At 34.7% G+C, this 21,778-nt stretch overlaps 1 protein-coding gene across 3 annotated transcripts in view; it reads left to right on the top strand.

Moving 5' to 3' along the window:
• CSMD3 (CUB and Sushi multiple domains 3) overlaps positions 1-21,778 on the top strand; it is a 697,991-nt gene that overhangs the window by 556,260 nt on the left and 119,953 nt on the right. For 2 of the 3 annotated variants that reach the window (XM_086465684.1, XM_086465682.1), the window contains 7 exons: positions 3,449-3,562; positions 4,221-4,316; positions 5,184-5,387; positions 8,174-8,298; positions 12,846-12,942; positions 13,875-13,979; positions 20,389-20,507. In XM_086465684.1, coding sequence (XP_086321810.1) covers positions 3,449-3,562; positions 4,221-4,316; positions 5,184-5,387; positions 8,174-8,298; positions 12,846-12,942; positions 13,875-13,979; positions 20,389-20,507 — 860 coding nt within the window. The remainder of the gene's footprint in view (positions 1-3,448; positions 3,563-4,220; positions 4,317-5,183; positions 5,388-8,173; positions 8,299-12,845; positions 12,943-13,874; positions 13,980-20,388; positions 20,508-21,778) is intronic. The other variant, XM_086465685.1, reaches the window with a different exon arrangement.

Below are 21,778 nucleotides of genomic sequence, written 5' to 3'. Positions count from 1 at the left end.
CTGAACATGAGCTCTTGTGGCAAAGAGTGCCACCAACCTCCTGGGGACGTATTCAGCAAAGCACTGACAGCAGTTTCAAGGATGTGAACCTTCTCCCCTATTCAGCACTGGTGAGATGCATTTGGGGTAGCGTACCCAGTGCTGGTCTCCCCAGCACAAGAAAGACGTGGGCATACTGGAATACAGTGAAGGGCAATGCAGATGATTAAGGGACTGAAGCATCAGATGTATAAGGAGAGGCTGAGATAGCTGGAACTGTTCAGCCTGGAGAAAGCACAGGGGGATCTCATGAATGTGTATAAATACCTAGGAAGCAAAGGAGGTAGAGCCAGACTTCTCAGTGGTGCCCAGTGACAGAATGAGGGGCAATGGGCATAAAATGAAACACAGGAAATTCCCTTTAAAGAGAAGAACTATTGCTATAAGGGAGATGAGACACTGGAATATGTTGCTCAGAAAGGCTGTGGAGCCTCCATCTCTGGAGATATTCAAAATCTGACTGGACACGGGCCTGAGCAATCTGCTCTAAATGATTGTTCTCTGAGCAAGAAGGCTAGACTAGATGATCTCTGGAGGCTTCTAGTCTCAGCTATTCTTTGGTTTTATAATCATAATCATACAGACTATATTGTTCATTAATCTAATACTATTTAAATTATACTAGTATTTTTACTTATTTTTTAAACAGACCAACTAAAAGACTGAAGTAAGCTCCATACATGTTTATTTCTCACTTGAAAAATGAAACCAAAAATTCTTTGATGAAATTTTTAACCAGTCAACCATATTGTGTTAATTCCATCTGTTGTTAGATGCTTTCCAAACTCATTAAAATTATCCAGATGTTATAGTGATGAAGGCTATAGTAACACCTGGACATTTACAGTCACAGAATGTTCTCCCGTCTAGCTCTTGCCTGGTTAAAAGGGAGCTTGTTTGTACTGATGTATTTTGAATTAATGGATTTGCTGAATTTCCTGAATTAATGACAGTATTAATACTACAGTTTGCCTGGAATTTTGAGAGGGAAGAAAAATAAATCACACAAATAGAGAAGTATAAAAAGCATAAAAATGTATTCTGTTTATTTTTGAGGAAATACATAAATTAGCATTGTAACTAGGAAAATTCCAAGAGAAAAGCTTCTTTGGATAGCCTAGCATTGTTGATCTTGTAAAATAAAAGACACATAAATATCTAAACAAAATGTTAAGCCACAAAATACAGGGTAAAAGGATATTTATTTTTAAATAGCATTGCCACTAAGCAGTGAAGGCCAAGATGAACATAAATTCAGGAATAATTTGCAGCCCAACTTTAGACGTTAAGTTTGGGCAAGTGACTTTCAGTCTTCCATGATGGTTGACAAGGGATAACAAATGATTGAGTGTTGAGTCATTCTTTAGAGAATACTTATTCATCCGTCATTTTAAAGAACATATATCAGCCCCCAAAGTCTTCAGTTAAAGTGATCTGATCTTTGTTTGGTAATAATTCTTGATGAGTTTCCCAAAGGCAGATTATATTGGATACTAATTTTGTATTTTATCTTTTTTTGTTGTTAATTTTGAAGCAGATATTTTTGTCATTGTCTTCAAATTATGTTTTCTATGGTTTGTTTTTAAGAAAATAGACAGAATAATCACATGCCAAATGGGATAGACAATGACAGGAATAATGAACTGTACTTGAGCTTGCTGCTGTTTCATATTAACCACTTTCTGCCAGTAGGACCTATTTGCCAGTGATTTGTAATGTCTCAGCCATACTAATCACCTTAAATCTCTTCATAATATATTTGATTTTAAGGCAATGATAACTTTTGGTTACCTTCTCAGATTTTACCTGTATTTTATTAAGAAATACACGACTGATAGTGAAAAAACAGTTAACATGAATGATATGTGGACCTTTCTCTTTCCAGAATCATCAACTTTAAGTCACATATTTGTCCACTTTCTTCAGTGTTACACTCTTAGACAGGAAGGTGTTTAAGACAAAGCTGTAGGCAACAACAATCTTGAAATACTTATGAACTATAGAAACAGACCTTTGATTTTGGCTCACTCTATGGTATAATTGCTGTGTAAGTGTTTTATAATAACCCATTACAACACAAATATAGCTTATCAATTTTATTTTTGCAGTTTTCCAAGGATACAGTTCTTGATAATAGCTATGTGTGTGCTTGTTAAGTTATGCCTCAGCACTTGCCTGAATTTTCCAGACATAGTTTGCAACTTAATTTGAAACGGGAAATAGCAGTGGAAGTCACAAGGATCTTTACTTGGCTCAATGGCAAAATGACATTCAATGAGTATGAAAATAAGATTTGATAAAAGTACAAATGTGATAGAAAGAATTAGCTGGATTAAATTTGTTAGTTAACTTTAGCAACAGAAAAGAGAAGACTTGAATACAGCTAAATATTATTTTAAAAATAAGCTGAGGTAGCAAAAACATAAATGTTTGATTTTCTGGAGATTGGAGGAAAAATTTGGCATCTCATGGTTCTTCCTAAAAATGGACAAAAATCTTCAGAAGTGTCTCATAGACATTTGTAAAATTACTTTTCTTTGAACTTTTTATGAGTATAATATCCAATAACCTTTTCCCCTCCATTGCTAGTAGTGGTGATAAAATTAGAATGCAAATGGTTTGTAGGTACTAGGGCCAGAATTAACCCAAACAATTATTTTTTCTTTTCACTGTTTACTTATATTGAAAGTACAAACTGTGATGTGAATGTGCTGCACAGACCTTTGAACTTAAGTGCAAAGATTTCTTGCATTGAGTTGTTCTCCAGCATGATTTTAAAAAATAACAATTTTTGTGATTCAGTGTATGTATTCCAAAAGTATTGTTGCTTCAAATCAGTTGCTAATTTATTTCACAAAGGTAAAGATGCACTGAATGTTAGCATTCTTAAGAAAAATAAAAGATTCCAAGGTAAGTAAAACTTACAGAGGCTTGTCAACAAAATTAGTTAATAAAACACAATATATGGCACTGTACCTAGAATTGTAAAGGAGGACATTGTACTGAGAATATAGATTTGTGTTGGGTGGGGGAAAGCAGAGAATTTGAAAGTATATACAACAGCAGAAAAATGGTTTTGTTTCCTTGTTACTAGACTCTTTTAACAAGTTTATGTATGGTTTGTGTACATTTGTTGTCTCTTTTATATATACAGAATGACATTTTTATCAATTTACTGCTGTAATGGTGTGAAAAATAACTAACTTTAAATACCAGGACAGCTAATTAAGTGATCAAAGAAAGCAAATAGTAAATGTAAATTTTTATTTAAATATTTTTAAAACAATGTATTAATGTATGTATTGTTTGTTTGTTGGTTTTGTTTGTTTATTTGTTTTTCCTTTCTCATTCTGTCCCTCTTTTTTTGGCCATTGTTGCCTCTTGCTTTTTCTCCTTCCTGTTTGGTTAGTGGTTTTTGGCCAGTTTGTTTTTTTCCAGACATCACTCCATGATGTAGTTGAAGTATACGATGGCCCGACTCTGCAGTCATCTTTGTTATCCTCTCTCTCAGGATCTCATTCAGGTATCCTTTAATAGAACTGTCATTAAACTATTATTTATTTTTTATGAACCTAAAAAGACAGCGTAGTCAGGAAAAAAAAAATTATTGTCATGTCTTCATAGATTCAGTTCAGGCAGATACACGGAATTGGGATTCTGAAATAAAAGCCTAATCACTGAAAACTCTTTGCATTAATAAATAAAATGAAATATTTTTTTTTTCTTCTGATATTTAGCTATTATAGCAAGAGTTTTCGGCTTTTTACTTTGTACCTTTACAAATTTTATCTAGCAAGCAATTGGAAATATGTATTACATATTTTAAAGAGAAAGCAGCATATATTTCTAGCAAAGTAAAATTGAGTAGATTGTATAGATAAGTGCATGTTGACTTCATTACAAGGGGTATGGGGTTTTGTGGGTTTTTGTTGTGTTTTTTTTGTAAAGGAAAAAACCTACAAGTATTCCCAAGTACTGAGATGAGTTTTAGTCCCCCTTTTCTAGAACAATATAATACTGACAACATAAGACATTGAAATGACATATATCTTGCAAAGTTTAATGAAGCAGACAGAGTTTTGGGAGGGTTATTTCTATCTGCAAAGATGTTGACAGGTATTTTGAATGCTTCTTTACTAAAAAGTGGTTATGATAGCTTTGTATTTGCTTTGTTTGAGTAGGTGAATCCCTTCCATTGAGCTCAGGTAACCAGATTACGGTTAGATTTACTTCAGTTGGACCAATAACAGCTAAAGGATTTCATTTTGTTTATCAAGGTGAGACAAACCAGGAAAATGTGTGCATTTTTTCTTTTAATCACAAATTGCGAATTGTCAGAGAGGAACAGACTGAGAATGTAGAGGAAAGTAATAGCCTGTTAACAATATAGCAAATTTCGCTATGTCTGCGTGTTTGAAAAATATTTAGGACCATTCTTTTATCTGTATTTTAAAGCTTAAATCAAATATTTAAGAAGCATAAGAGAGATTCCGTATTTAAAAAGACAGTTATACAAAGCAGCTGTTACTGTTTGCTAATCTGGTTGACTAATGTTAGATCCATCTGGCTGCTCAAATTGGTTTATCTCTCAATTTAAATATGAATAAATGTTATTACCTGTCAGTGAATCAGTGATCTTACTGTTATTAAGATACTTCTCTTGGTTTACATTATTTGCCTTTTTATGGGTCAAATGGAGAAATGGTTATACATCAGGACTTGCAACTGCAATTCATTCTTTCATTGCATTTAAATCCTGATCTGACCATCAGAATACACATTTAGAAATCTTTAGGAATAAATGTAAATATCTATCTGACATAGAAATGTTAGTTTGAAATCATGTATTAGCTGAATATTTCATAGTAGTATTTCTTTTCAGTGCTGTTTTGAAAAGGTTTCAGTGTGGATTTTAAGCATTGTGTTTAATCTTGGCAAGGATATCAGTGCTATGCTCTTCCAGTCAGTAACTTGGGCATCAAAAGTATGCAATCTATAGTGTGAAGATTCATTTAGGGATTATGAAAATGTTCTTAACTGGCAAATAACGTTTCTCCCAGTCACTTTGAATATTTGTGGTTCAAAATCTGTATTCCTCCACCAAATCTAAAATTAAGAATACACAATTGTTTGTACATTTGCAGCTGTTCCAAGAACAAGTGCAACACAGTGTAGCTCTGTGCCTGAACCGAGATTTGGAAAAAGGATTGGAAATGAATTTGCAGTTGGGTCATTGGTTCTTTTTGAGTGCAATCCAGGCTATATCCTCCATGGGTCAACAGCAATTAGATGTGATACAGTACCAAATGCATTGGCACAGTGGAATGATTCACTCCCTACATGTGTTGGTGAGTTCTTAAGGCTTTTTAATAAAACTAATTACTGCCTAAAGTGTAGACCATTCTCTCTAGCTGAATGTGTTCCTTCTTTGTCATCTGTGCAATATTTTATTCTTGCTTACTCTTATTCACTTTCTTCTTCGTTCAAGGTTAAGATTTTATTCCCCTTTGTATTCTAACCTTTCTGTGACGTTTTGTGAGTTTTATGAACCTACTCTGCTGCTATAAATTATATGTTAACTTCTTTTACATTAACATCAGTGACAGTTCATGGCTGTCCCTTAGTCAAGACTCAGAAATACCAGTTTGTGCTCTGACTGCTTGCAAGACTAAGATGCTCTTACCTTGCAGATCTCTAACAAAATATTGCAAGCTATTATGAGAAAGAACACCGCTGTGTTAAAGATTTGTAAATAGTTATGCTACTATTTTATTACTCATCAGAAAAAAGCAGTATTTTTTCAGATCAGAAAATATACTTTGTCTGTTTCTAGTCATATGAGATTAAATTATCAAAATTAAATTTTTAAATTAATATGCATCCCTCGGCATTTATAAAGGTGATTTGCACTAGCTAGAAGTCTGGTGATGGCGCTGAAAAGCCCCGCAGTAATAAGATAAAATTCTAATGGTGCCTTTTTCAATAGGTTTATATCAAAAACAAATATGACAAGTTTACGTATTAGGTTTTGTTAGAGTTTGGCTTAATTTTTTTATATGGAAAAAATTCATTTATTGTTTATAAAGGAATTAAAATCGGTTATCATTTGCACAGATGTTTTTTGCAATGCCATCAAACTTTTCCACCTATAACATCTGTTGCAGTACTGACTGCATTGTATATTAATTTTATGCAAATTGAATACATTGAAAACTATTCATTTGGAGGATGAAGACATCTGAAGAACTCCATTCCCAACCAAAACATTAAATATATGTATGGATTAAAGTTACTTTACTTTTCTTGACAGAGAACAGGTTTTTTATAAAGATTATTCTAACCCATTGCAAAAACTGCATTATGATGTTGACTCCAGCATTAAGATGTACATAAGCAGAGCTTTATATGAGTGGAGGAAAAGAAAACAAAGAACATATTTTCATTAGGTTGATTTTGAATCTTCTGTGCTAATCAGCTGATGGTACATGGTAGAGTCTGAGTGGTTTTCAGTAAAATAAAAGATTCTCTCCGAAATACTAAAATATTGATAGAGATCAATACTAAGTACCACTGGGGTGACATTAATAAAATATAATTAACCTGCTATTATACACAAATAATGTTTATTTAGACTGTTTCAGGCATAAGAATATAACCGCGATTTATAGATCAGTAAGAAGGTGAATTATATAAATGTATCTCATTTGTTCTCAGTGATTATATTTTAATTAGTACAATTGTACTGTTTACCACTTTGAAATGTATTCCTTTTGTTTTTCAGATATAACAACTCAACAAAGTGTTGAAATAATTATTTTGGCCATTAATCACTATATATTATTAATATTTTAATATACAATTTAGTCTGTGGAAGAGAAAGCTGTCTGTCTCTAGGCAAGTTGAACTGAGAAGGGGTTACAGGCCACTTTGTGTGTGAAAATCACTGTGCCAATAAAGGTGATAAAATATATATGCGGTGAAAATTGCATTGGAATAAATCAGTTTAATAATTGAAGTGGTAGACATGAACGTATTAAATTGCCTTAACTCTAGTGAACGCTTGACTATTTCCTTACAGATAGTAGGCATCAATCGTTCTGTCTCTTCATCCTTTTATGAGTGATTAAACACTTTAAGTGACACTGATCTTTAGTTTATACGTGTAGTTCCCAACAGATTCTATCAATTATACGCCACACAAAATGTAGCTAAGTATTCATTATTAAGATAAGTTGCATTCTCCTATCTATTTTCTAAATCCTTATGTGTGTACCTAGTGAAATCCTTTCAGAACTTAGTAGAGTTGCGTAGGAGTGATACGTTAACTTCTAATGGTTTTGATAAACCATCTCATCAATATTTTCCTTCAACTTCTTAAATACCAACAAAATACCTGTATCTGTATTAAGCTGTAATAGTCTTTGTCCCTATTAGAGCATCTAATGATCTAGACAAGATACATTCAAGTTGAACATTCAGAAGAGAAACTTGATGGTTCTCCATGCCTCTGTCCTATTTCATGTATAACACTTTTATTAATCGGTGGGCCTGGATATGATGAGTCCAGTCTTGCAAGCATTTAGTGATTTCTATACTAATGTGATATACCCATAGTCTGTAATGGGTTAACTCACTCAAGCAGAGAGCAGTGAAGGAGTTGAGACAGGTGCTATTAAGTATTTAGACAACAACAAAGTAGTGCTATTAAGAAAGAATGTATCTTTACATTTTTATCTTTTATACTAAAACAATACATAACTGTTCAAACTTCATTCTTAACACCTAAAAATAATGCTTTGTTTTTGTATGATTACTGGGAGACAATAGAATGGCTTTCACTTTGTTAAAGGTCAAATAAATAAGGGGAATATGAGCATGATTCTGTCAGGTAATGACATAATTAACTGACATAATTCTAATTTTCCTTTTTTCTTCTTTTTTTTTTTTTTTGCATTTAAAAGAAGGTTTTTAGATACAGGGTTTCATTTTTCTGAGGCAAATATAAATTTTTTAATGTAGCATGAATTTACAAAACTTTTCAGACATGGTATGCTGAACATTGTGTAAGCTTTTATAACTTTTCTCACTTCTGAAACATCATACTTCTTTTCTCGCCTTATATATTTTTTTTCAGTGCCCTGTGGTGGAATTTTAACAAAGCGCAAAGGGACCATTCTGTCTCCTGGTTACCCTGAGCCTTATGACAACAATCTGAATTGTGTGTGGAAGATCACAGTACCAGAGGGAGCTGGGATTCAAGTAACTATACTTGCTATTTGCTTGTTATCATCATGTTTAAAACTGTTTTTCCTGATGAAAGAGCATGAAAAGATCATTTGCCCATACATTTTTCTGTCTCGCTAATGATTCTCACAATGGAATTTATTGCATATCGTTTTATTCATGCAGTTGTTAAAAGTTATATGACTTACAAAAATCTTAAGAGATACACTTGTAACTTTTTACTTAAAAGAAAATCCCCAATAATTAAATGTGTTATTTCAATAGGAGAGTGACTCCTTGTAAGCCAGAGGAAACAGAGAGGCTTTCCTGTGATTTTTTTTTTTCTTTTCCCAAAAAGGATACCTCTCCTCTAACAGAGTGAAATTAAGCAGGTTGCTTCCATAAACGAGTTATATATTTTTTCCTAGAAACTCTGTTATTTACTCTAGAGATATGAAAGTTCATTGTGATATAAAGATGCTTCAGTATGTTTCAACATGAGATGGAAATCAGTCATTTAAAATATTGTCAGAATTCTCATTTACTAAAATTTAGATTAAGAACTTCATGGAACACATAGCAGAAAATTATCCATTAAGCTAAGTCATGTATATCTCACTCTTTAGAGTTCAGTAAAGAAACTAACAGAAATCTGGTGATTGGAAAGGCAGCTGAGTCTAATAAATTAGGACTTTTAAGCACCATATCGTTCAAATTCCTAGCAAAATGCATATCCAGAAATGATGGTAGCAAGTTTTCTATGTCTACCCTGGCTTCAAAATATAACTACATAGAAAATTAATAAATAAAGAGCCCAGTTTCTGTAGGTAAAGAGTCAATAATTAAAAACAGGAAAACCATTGTGAACAATTTATTAAAGCTTTTTAAAAAATTATACCACAGAGCTTTTATCGTATTCTACTGTGTCAATAAAAGATTTAAAAATAGTATGAGTTTATGTTTTGCTGCTTTGTCAGTATTCAGAAAAATATATTTTTTGTTTTAAATAACTAAGAGTACTTCAGAAAAATGTAAAAACTTTATGGAAGAACATAGAAATCATCACAAATACAACCTAAGTGCATACATGATAACATTTATGAGTTCAATTTTCAAAGCTACCAATGTCCATTAGCAACAGTATTTAGTAACCTAAATCAGTTTTGAAATTGTTTTTAGGAACACTACTTGATTTAAATGGTTGACTACATTGGGATACTTTGTTCTGTGTACTTCTTATACAATCAGAAACGGAAGTTAAACACTAGGAGGATAGTTCAGAGGATTTAAATTAGGCATTAATTAGCATCCTGACTTAGGCAGTCACTGTCGCTTTTTGGAAGTGTTTATCTCATATCACAGACCACATTAGGTGATCAAATTTGATTTCAAGTAGGTGTCTAATCTGCATGATATTCATAGAAAGGTTTGAGTCGTAAGTGACCTCAAAAATAATCTAGTTCCAACCCTTCCCTGCCATGGGCGGGGACACCTTCCACTAGACCAGGTTGCTCAAAGCCCCATCCAACCTGGCCTTGACCACTGCCAGGGAGGGGACAGCCACAGCTTCGCTGGGCAACCTGTGCCAGCGTCTCATCACCCTCACAGTGAAGAACTTCTTCCTAGTATCTAATCTAAATCTACCCTCTTTCACTTTGAAACCATTACCCCTCATCCTATCACTACCCTCCCTGATCAGGAGTCCCTCCCCACCTTTCCTGTAGGCCCCCTTTAAGTACTGGAAGGCCACTATAAGGTCTCCCCAGAGCCTTCTCTTCTCCAGGCTGAACAACCCCAACTCTCTCAGCCTGTCGTCATAGGTGAGGTGCTCCATCCCCCTGATCATCTTTGTGACCCTCCTCTGGACTCACTCAAGCAGGTCCATGTCTGTCTTGTGCTGGGGGCCCCAGAGCTGGATGCAGCACTGCAGGTGGGGTCTCACAAGAATGGAGCAGATGGGGAGAATTATCTTTGACCTGATGGCCACATTATATTCTATTACTCCAGGGTCATAAGAAAAAAGACATATTTACTGTTTGCTTTTTTGTAGTTCTCCTGAGTTTTTGTTCTGAGCTAGTGAATACTATCCTTCCTTTCTGTTATCAGTTACTGAATAAATTATTAATTTATACCTGTATAAATGTAATGACAACAGGGCAGTTTCATAGGCATACTTGTATGATTGTAATTAGGTCTGCAGAACATTTAATATTGCCACTGAAGCAGGACAGTCATGAAGTGTGATATTCATGCTTGATCCTTTGAATCCTCTCTGAATTTCAGGGCTAGGTCTGAGGAAGATAAAGTCTCGATATAGTGAACTGAATACAGCTGATACAGGATCAGTAAGACAGAGTATACATCAGATGTCATCTTATCATTTTTACTGTGTTATTTTTCACACCTGAGCTTAGATTTATATCGACTAATGACGTAAAAAATGGCATCAGAACTGTTTTGGTTTTGGTTTTTCACTTCATAGGAAAGAAAAACACTGAATATACATACATAAAAATGTAATTATTACTGTGAAAATCAGCTACTTGAGGCAACATTTGAAAACTTGGGTGACTGATTTTGTCCAACCTGAGAACACATGCAAGTACACATATTCAAGACACTGTGATAGCTAATGCTTCTGTATTTATGTAAATGCATAAAATATCTGGACATTTTTCCTGAACAATATTTATTCCCTGAAAGCTACAAAGACACTTTCCCAGGTTTAAGGGAGATGAAAACCAATCATATTTCCAATCATATCACCAATGCATATTTCTCTGTGAAATGTGGAGATGGAATTTTAAACTATTTAGGTATAATAGCTATCTCTGTGTATGATTACACATTTGAATTTGTTGAAGCAGTGTGATCAGAGGTAAATGTTGAGCTGTCTCCTATCAAACTGAAAGACATTTAAAAGTAGATTTAGGTAAATACAAAATGCGCACCACAAGCCTTTCTTCAGGAACCTAACTTAAATACCTTATATCAGGAAATCAATCTACCACAGTTCCTTATAAAGTTGGGGCAGAAAGGCACCTTGGGTAGATAATTCAAAACATCTAGTATAGTCTCTGACTCTGAATCACTGCCTGGAGCTATATCTGTGTATTTACTGACTACATGGTGAGGTTAGGGCAACTAGCATTGGTTGCACTAAAATAGATGTTTTAAATTAGATGTTTTATGATGAATATATAAAAAAAACTATAGTCAGCAGCAGTCTGGCCCTGAAAACACATAAAAGACATTAGATATTTTGAAATTTGTTCTGAAGGTCTCCTAGACGTCTGCACTTCCAATTCTATATGTCTTCAGAAATATTCCTGACAGAGGTAATGCCCATAAGTTTCACCTAAATCCTATGTTAAACAAAAAATAAAAAGCCAAATCTTAAAGTTTTCTGAAAGACCAGATCCGGTGGGCCTCCTCCAGGTATCTAAAACATGCTAAGTCAGAGCCTCTCCATTGCTTCATTTTATAAAAAAAAAAAAAAAAAAAATCATTCTTTGGCTGTAGTATCTGACCAATTCGTACAAAAAAGTACAGTGTTTAAGGCCCTCATCCAAGAAACAGATAGCCAAACGGAAAATTTCTTTTGCCTTGAAGAAGGTCCAAGTCATAATTTTCACCTAGAAAAATAACTTCATTACCTAGGTGTACTAGAACCGGTGCTTATTTCTTCTGTTGAAGCTATTCCATTTTGGAAAAAAAAAAAAAAAAAAAAAAAAGGAAGAATAATTGAGGCAGAAGAACAGTAAAAGAAGCATAATTCTTTAACTTAGTGGGTAAGCTACCCCTTTGTGAGGGTGGTTGGGGTTTCTTCTGTGCTTCTGTTGCTGTTTAAATGCTTTTCATTAAACAGATATTTCACTAAGACAAAAAAATGCCAGGCTCTCTCCCCTCCAAAACAGGAAAAGGAACTGGCATTTCTCTACTTTGTGGGGAGTGTTTTCACTATATGAGAACAGATAAATCATCCCTCTTGCAGTGTATCTACTTACCACTTTGCATCTCCTTATGAGTGGTAGGAGTGAAGGGAATGTTCTGCTTTTTGCTTGTAGCATGCTAGTAACTGCTGCTCCTCAGGACATGAGTCAATGATGAAGGTAATCAAACACAAGAGGTTGCTCTTACCTGGAGGCAGAATTGAACATGGCAAGATAGATGAAGCAGCATACATCACTGTGGGACTGTTTTTAGCCTTGGATAAACTAGAGAGATTCACAAAGAAACTGCAGTAATTGATGATACCGTGTTTTGTGTTTCCCTTAATGTCCTGCTAACAAGGGAATCATATTCTACACCCAGATGATTTCCACGGTTGTGTTACTCTTGTCAAAGGTAATATGTGGTCATCACTAAAGGTGACAGGATTTAGAAGTCTGTTTTGGCAATTAAAAAAAAGTTTCAATGCAATTTTATTCACTTAATGATGATTTTTCATTCACTTTGACAATTACAACAAGACAAAACTTTTCATGATTGAAGGCAACAGAGGCTACAATTTACAGTAGTTTTTGTGCTTGAATAGAGAGAGGAAGATATTTCTGTTCTTTACCTCACATTTTTCTTCATAGGTGCAAGTGGTAAGTTTTGCCACAGAACACAACTGGGATTCCTTAGACTTTTATGATGGTGCTGACAACAATGCTCCAAGGCTTGGAAGTTATTCAGGTAACTGAGACTTTTCAAGTATTTCACAGGTTCAACTCTTTGTTGTAAACACATAGCTCTTTCTAGTTCTCTTGTGCGTGTTAGTATATTTCTCCTGTATTTAACAATCGGTAGCATTTTTTCCTGTTTTAATCAGTCATCTGTTAGCAAACTTTCATAAAGCTGAATAACTGAAAAAGTTAGAAATTAAGTAACATTCAGAGGCTCCCAAACTAGGTATCTATTAATGTAATTTTTTGCCCACTCTTATAGCACAGTCCAGAAACACAGACCTCTAAGAAAGATGCCTTTTGAAATTGTACATGCCTACAGGATGCATTCTTTATCCTTATTTTAGACAAACAAAACAGTTCTGTTTGCCTTACCTTTTTTTTTTTTTGTTTGTTTCGTTTTCCTTTATTCTACTTCATTCATGTGTATAGAATGAGATCACAGGCAATAAGATTCTTGTCTTGTCTTGTGCTGAAACACAAATAAGTTATCAATCACATTTCTAAGAATAGCCCAACAAAATACATTCAGAGCTGTTTGATATATTTGACTATTACGTATGGAATTATTCCAGTTACAGGATTTGCTCTTGCTTTTATGAAAACCCTAGTGAATATTTCTCCTTCTGTGGATAAAAATGTGTAGTATAAATTTATATTAAAGCTTGCTTCCCTGAATGCCTGCAGTTCGTGTCTCTGATATTGTGGTGCACTGAAAAGGTAATAAAACTTTTATAGGGACAGATATTTGATAGCATCCATGATGACAAAATATGGTGGAATTGGTTATGCGACCTGCCTCTCTCCCCCTCCCATTCTCTCTCCTCTTCCACCTTTCTCTTTTTCTCCTTCTCTCTATTTATACAAACACACAGACAGATTTATGTCTGTATTTAGTTCAGTTTCTGTGCATTTCAATAATATTTTGATTTCTCTTTTCAGGAACAACCATACCTCCTCTTCTCAACAGCACATCAAATAATCTGTACCTAAATTTTCAGTCTGATATCAGTGTTTCAGCTGCTGGTTTTCATCTTGAGTATACAGGTAAAGCAGAAATGTTCAATTGATTAAGAGCATTTGCTGATTCCAGACATTAGGTGTACGTAAACTGTATGAAAAAGGAATACTCAGTCCTATTGCACATAACAAGCTACGTACCATTACTTCAAAGTCATTGATGAAATCCTCATTTAATTCCAAGTGAGCGAGATCAGGCCTGAAACCTGTACTGTAAGGAGTGGGAAGTTTAGCTTGTCTTGCTTTCACCTTTAATTTGTTTTACTTTTGGAAAAGCTTTTCTGAGCATACAGCAGCCAAGAGTAAATTCAGATGTGCTAGTGTGACAGTGTTAATCCCAAGATATAACATAGTTATATAATTGCTGCAGTCAAAACTAGCACACTGGTTTGGGGGATTTCAATTTAACTTCTTTGCCAATTAACAAATTATTGATTCTAGTCTTGAAGAAAAGTAATAACAAACAAACCCTTAGGAAAAACTCCCCTTGCTTCCCTCTGGAGACCTTCTCCCTCCTCCTCCGCCACGCTTTTTTGTTCTCGCCAAACACCACCCTCTGTCCCTTTGGTGAGGCAACGGCAGTGCAGCAGGTTGGGGCAGTGTCCTGCCGTTCACATGGACCCTTTAGGGTCTCACCTGTCAGCACCTGCTGGGGTGGACACTCAGGCCCCAGCCCCTGCTCAGCCGTGTCCTTCTCGCTGTCCTCTCTCTTCTTGCCCCGGCCTTGCTGTGCCGTTGCTTGGTGCTCACTGCCTTTTCTTAAATATGTTTTCACAGAGGCACATCAGATTGGTTCGGGGGCACCACAGACTCCTCTGGCAGGTGCGGCTGTGCCCTGCAGTGGGGCCATTGCTGCTGGCTGGCACCAGCTGTGTCCAGCACAGCCCTTGCTCCCTTCCCATGGATACCACCCCTGCAGCCCCACATCCTACCACCCCCTGCCAAAATCTGCAAATTATGCCCAATACAATATGTGTAGTATATAGTATGTATATTATGTATATGTGTAGGATACAAAAATTAGTCACTCTCAGTGAAAATGAGAGAATGAATAAACTGAAAATAGCAACTGTGCTTCTTAACTAACTGACAAATGCTCACAGGTTGGTGAGAGCACAGCAGAATTATTTCAAGCAATTTTTTTTATTGCTGAGTATCTCACCAGAGGAAAACGCCATAATTATAAACATACCTGCTGCCTGAATGAGATTGCCTTACCTCACTGACAGGAATTCTGGCAATCACTAACATTTTGTTGCTGATTGCAGTATTTTTTTTCTTCCCAGCTGTGCAGTTCCCTCTTCTCATACTGGTTATGGTGTCTGATCTGCATAACTGTGTCATGGTTATTTCTTGTCAGTTTTATGGTATGCAAATCCCATGCCCTGGTTGTCTGATTAGCCAATCGGAGAACACGGCGTTGTAAAATTGCTGCCTGATGGCTTGTCTATAACTGAACATCAATTATAGGTTAGAATTACGCTGCCATTTCTTTGAAGCGCAGATTCTCTCTCAGCTGTTTACAAATTCAAAGGTGAGAAACTGCGTGTAGTTATGAAAACAAAGTCAAATGAGACTGAGTCCAGTAAAAGTGAAAATGCATCTGGGTATTTCTACATGTCTAAGTAACTTAAATGTTTAGTGTGCTGCCAGTATACAACTTGCACCTCTAAATAAGGAAATAATTCACAGTATATTGTTTAAAGTATTTGTCCATGCCAAAAACAATAGCTGTATATGTGTGTATGGATTTACACAAGGGTGTAGATGTGAATCTGTACGAATGTAATATGTTTTCTGTGTGAGTGTATATGCTGAAAATTTATGATTCAGGAAATAATATTGATTTCCCTCAGTAGATAGTCAATTAACCAGTAGCTCAATGAAATACACTATTTTACAAGATTAATGATTAACTTTTCATCTGCAGGTGATAGAGATATGTAATTAAAACATCATATAGACTTTGGGATGGAGTGAGGAAATTGCAAAACAATGTTTAAACCTGTAATCTTTGTTGGAAACAAATGTGAACTTTAAGGGCAAAAATTTTGTGGTGAGGATAGAATTGCAGTTGGAGAGTAAAATATGTTGACTTCTGAATTAAGATTTTCTGTGGTATGTGATATATTTTATAAAGATATGCTCTAAAAGAAACATAAATTATTGTGCATGAGTGGGAATCATAGAAGTAAAGTCTGTGGTATTCAAAGTACAGAATAGGATTAAGTGACCAAAATAACTCCATGAAACCTGTGGAATACACAATCTATACATTGTTAATATGAAAAATAAAATAGAAAATATTGGCAAGATTATTTTGAAGTTTAAAATAGAGCTATATTGTAAACTAAATTTGTATACTGCAAATTGCAAAATAATGACATGCTTTTGTAGAACAAATGCAGAAAAATATAAAGCATTAGGCATAGCTGTTTGTTTACCACTCTCTGGCACACACCACAGAACTAAGATATGGTTTCAGAGCATGCAGTCGGGATTCCTGTCATGCAAAACTAAGTAGGAGTGTGTACTTCAACATCTCAGCTAATGCCTTCAACCACTAATGCACAATCAGCCTATAGGACCAGACTAACTAAAGCTAATAATAATAAGATCCTCTAGTTTAGCACTTAGCGTGAATCTTGAGCCCTAGGCACCAGCTCTTTTAGTCCATAGATCCATGAATGTTACCCTCCAGTACTCACTAAGAAAGACATAGTCTCTACTACCTGTGGACTGGGGGAAAGTTTGTTGGGTTGTTTTTTTTTTTTTTTTCATCTATAGCTTAATTCATTTTCAAGAAGAAACTGTGAAAAATTCTGCATTGGGCTGAATCATGGATTTGATACAGGAGATTAAGCTAGGAGACAATACTGTCTCATTACTGCTAGGAAGGAAGACAACAGAAGCTGTATCTTGTGTATCTTCTGGATTTTTGTCTCTTGCAGGTTTCTGCAACAGAGAGGCAGGAATTTTTGTCAGGATTCCAGAACTCACAATACTGCTGTATTTCTACTGAAATGTCTCCAGAAATGCATTGACCAGAACAGAGTTCACTCTCCTCAGTTGTCCCGGTCATCTCTGACTCCCAGACACTTCCTGCTCTAAAAGTTGTTGATTATGCTTTTAGAGATAGTTAGTAAATAGAAAGTAATGGCCACATTTTAATGTCAATGTTTCATGTACTTATTGCATTTCACTGGAGCCTATACTGACAGAGGTCATCACGAGGAGTCATCTGAAATAAAGTCATAGTCTTTGAAGTATCAGTGCACAGTTCTCATTGAAAATCACATCAGAGCTAAATATTTACATTAATCAATTTTTGAGTTAGCCATAAACATTTTTTGTTCAATATGTAGTGCTTCTTCCAAGTCTGTTTTATGTATTCTAGGAGAAACAAGTCTGAGGGGAAGTGCATCCTTAAGTATTCATATTATGAAACTTAATGGTGGTCAATGATCTTTTTTCTAGCAGATTTTTACTTTTTTGTTGAATACTTAAATTCTTATTATATTCATAACATGCAGTTTATGTATTCTAATTGATACCTTAAATATGAGGATATATTGCATTGAAAATATATTGCATCAACTGAAATATGTCAACAAAGAGCACCACCAATGGTTTGTTGAACACTTATGTAATGTTTGTATGGTTTATGCCACTATAAATCTTAAGTCCTCATTTTCTCTAACTAAAATTTTTCTTATTAAGTAATTGATTATGCTGTATAAGCAGAGGTAATATTCTTTGACATTAGTTGAATTTGTCAGATTGCCTCATACATCACTTCTGTAACACTCTATCTATTTAAAATTAGTGAAAAATATGACACAGTAATTTTAATTCTAAAATAGAATCCCTAGAAATCTATGTATTTAAACTGTATAATGTATAATTCTAATATCACAAATACCAAAACATTTCCATAAAATTACAGTAATAACTTTTTAAAAGGACTTTAAAAGGGCTATTAAATTAAGACTTGTGTAGTCCCAGAGTGCAATATCCAAAATTTCATTGGTAGGTTTTTGTATTTAGAGCCATAGGAGCCGTTAGAAAAGGGTAAGACAGCATTGAATAGCTTCTTTTTCTTTATATACAATTCTTCTTATCTAAAAACTAGAAGATACTGAAATTATGTTTTCAATGTATGCCCCTGTTAAAATCCCTTTTCATTCTTATGCCATTGGATATGAAAGTTTGAAAATCTAACACATTATACTGAGATAGTAGTACAATGTGTTTTAAGAACTAGTCATGCACCACAAATGAGTCAATAATGAACAGAGTGTGGTTTATGAAAACATTTATGATTTCACCTAAATAACTAAGATGACACTCTAGAGACACAAGTTTTGAACTAGCCCTCAGCTGGGAAGGCAGCAAACCCTTTTATATTTCAGTCTGTTGAAAGACATTGTAGACATTCAACCTGTATTTTTTTGCAAGCAGTATTTTATTAGTTTGAGTGAGAGCACAATAGGATGAATACCTGTGATCTGATTTGAACTGTTAAAGTATCTACTCTGAGACAGGGATTTAAGTGAACTCATTTAACTTTGCATGGCCAGAGTATTCACATAGTTAGGTTATACATTTCAGCTGAAGTTTCAGTAGCTGGAAACTGAAAACTCTTTCTTTAACTGTTCAAAATAGATTATAAGCACTCTTCTGTGTAAGACAAGTACTGCTGTTCTTTTGCGTTTGTATTTTGTGCATGAGCTGGATCATGGTCTAGATCTCTGAAATGTAAAAAGTAGATCTAAGCCCATCAGCCATTTTCAAAATAGATTCTTTGATGTTCTTTTGGTTTGTAGTTTGAGAAAATAAAATAAGAATTTGAAAGATAAAAATCATCTGTTATGTAGAAAAAACTTACAAAATACTTGCTTGCATCTACATGGCAAATCATTGTAATGGGATCATTAAGGGATCAGTATGTATGGGATCAATACATACAAAAGTATTATTGTCACAGGAAAGGAACATTACATCTTCTTCTGTGAACCTGCAGAGGAAAGCCCTGAAATAAATACTAAATTTTTCAAAGTAGCAACATTCCTTTCCACATAAAGTGATGCAAACCAGTATTGAATATAATGGAAAACATCTTGTTGCTAAATTGTGTATGGTCCTTCACACCAAAATATAAAATTAAAAAATTCTGTATAAAATTTCATGTGCCCAATACTTTTCTAAGAACAGGAATTACAAACTAGTTTATCAGTTTAATATCTACTTTCTAAAAGCCAGACATTTTTTTTTCATTTTTTCAATACAGTGTTATTGTAAAATTATGATAGTGAAAACTATTATTGATTTACAAAACATACCTTATAGAGAAAAAATAAAATGTATGCTTTATAAATTCCTTAGAACTTGTGTTAGCTTTCAGCTTTCATATAGTGTAAAAATACACCATTGTAAGTCTTCAAATAGTAATTTTTATTTATTAAAGTTCTTACATGAAGTGATCAGTTACATTAATAAGTTTTTAAACATACAGAGGTTGATAATATATCGAAGAAGTGCCATTATTGAATCCCACATTTCCCTAGTGCCCTGTGTGCTGATGTTTAGTTGCTTAACGGTCCTGGCTTCACAACTAGTTAGGATGTATTTCCTACAGTAGGCAAAGAGAGTAACTAAGCTGCTTATGCTTAATGTTACACATATTCTTATATTCCTGGATCTTTCTGGGTAGATGCAATGAAGAAGAGTTTATTTCTCTTTTTGATGACTATGAAAAAAGCCTGGTAAACCTTGAAAAAGGTCTCTTGACAAACTATTTTTATTGCAATCAGAAATTCGAAATATTAGTCTTACAATTCTAAAATACTTCATTAAAAACAGTAGATTAGGTGAAATTTGATGTATATATTTACTCTGTGTGTGTGTGTGTGTGTGCACATAAATGGAATAGTAGAGTCAGACCTGTGAAGGACTGAATGCAGGTGAGTAGTTACACCTTGCATTGGTTTTCCTGTGTTTAGCACGTGGTGTGGTGTTGGTCAGCATCCCGCGGAACAGATGCTGGGAAATGAAAGTGGGGGTGCTACCAGTTTGAATTAGGTAGGCTATAGTTGGGCGTGAGACTGGAGGTGGAAATGAATGAGTCTGAGCCTGGAGACAGTGGAAATTTAGAGGAGACTGACTTGAGACTGCAGATTGCTGGGAAGTGTTTGCTGCCACAGTGATTATTTATTTCCTTTTTCTTTACTAAGGAAAGAAGGTTTTCCTCCTTATATAATAGTTGTTCCAAAGTAATACGCTGCCTGCTTGTCTACAGGCAAGCTGCTGGTACCCAAGAGCTTCCTAAAACATATCAATACGGTGTATCTATGCACAGTGTATACAGAGGTTTTATGTGAATCTAAAACCAGATTTTATGTTCCTTAGAATGTCCAAACTTCTCATTTTTTCACAGCTATAGGTTTGGACTCTTGTCCTGAACCACAGACACCCAGCAATGGGATCAAAATTGGAGACAGATACATGGTTGGAGATGTGGTGTCTTTCCAGTGTGATCAGGGTTATTCTCTTCAGGTGAGCAAAGTTTCCAATTTCAGATGGTGCCTTTTAATTCTTCAACATGGTTATGTCTGAGTCTATCAGTATGAAAGAGACACTGAACTCTTCAGGAGTTGTGAACGTGCAATAAGCTTGCAGGACTGGTAGGCTTTTCTGCCAAATATTAAATTAGCAACTATACAAATATTCCATCATAAGTGTATGTCTCTGTGCTTCCTCTGCATTAGTGTTTATTGATTGTTATCTATTATTGATGCTATCTTTGGTATTCATAGCTGAGCTATGCAGTATTGGCAAATTAAATTAAATCACTTGATGAGCAATTATCAATGGTTCTTTACGTACAAGAGGAAAAAGAAGAGGTGGAATAAGAACAAACAAAAGGAAAGGAAATAATTGTTTTTCAGTAAATCAGATTGCGTCAGTTATTTTCTTTCAGTAATTTCTTGAGGCTTTTTATCCAAAAAGGTTTTCAAATATGAGTATATTTTTGCCAAGCGAATTTCCTATGCTCTTGCGTTAGCAAAAGGTATAACTAGGGGCAATTCAGTGATTGTAAACAGTGAGTAATTTGCTTCTTTGAGTTACTTAGCATATATAACCAGTAGGAATCTCTCTGCCTACAGGAAAGATCTTGAAAATATTTTCAAAAATTTGTACAGTTACACTGCAGAACCAAATACAAAATTGAGTATTATTTCCACTTGAGACAGTCCCCGAAAGGACTGCGGTTACAACTGATAGCTTGCTGTTTTCAACATCTGTGGTTCTTCTTATTTGTGACTCTGCAAACTCTACAATCTCCATTTTATCTAACTCTTTGAAAGAGTGAAAAAGGAGAAAATAATCACGTTACCTAGCCATAGTAAAAAGACAAGTCTTAAAGGGAGAAAATGTTTGTATATAACAGCACATGATTAACTGCTAATAGAGTTATTGATATCTTTGTAGTAAAACAGCAAAAGGATAACTTATCTGCCTTTCTTTCTTCATTAACAGTAGTATGGCCTGTAACACATGTCGACAAGTGTCAGACCTACTAACTGAAGTGACGTTTTAAAAATGCTAATAATTTCAAGCATTTATTTTATATAATTCTGTGAAGACTGAATACTGGGGTTGTATGTACTGCATCAAAAATAGAAACTGAATTACTTCTTTGGACTAAAAGATACTTCTGAAAAAGCTGCAGTTTATGTATTGTGATAGAAACTAAATAAATTTGTCTGCTTCCAGATCTCAAATGCCATTTGGATTTGGGAACTGTATCCTAGTTTTCCCTTCTA

This window comes from Leptosomus discolor, chromosome 5 (assembly GCF_034619465.1).
Source record: "Leptosomus discolor isolate bLepDis1 chromosome 5, bLepDis1.hap2, whole genome shotgun sequence".
NCBI classification, from domain to species: Eukaryota; Metazoa; Chordata; class Aves; order Leptosomiformes; family Leptosomidae; genus Leptosomus; species Leptosomus discolor.
This window is presented reverse-complemented; position numbering and strand designations above follow the sequence as displayed.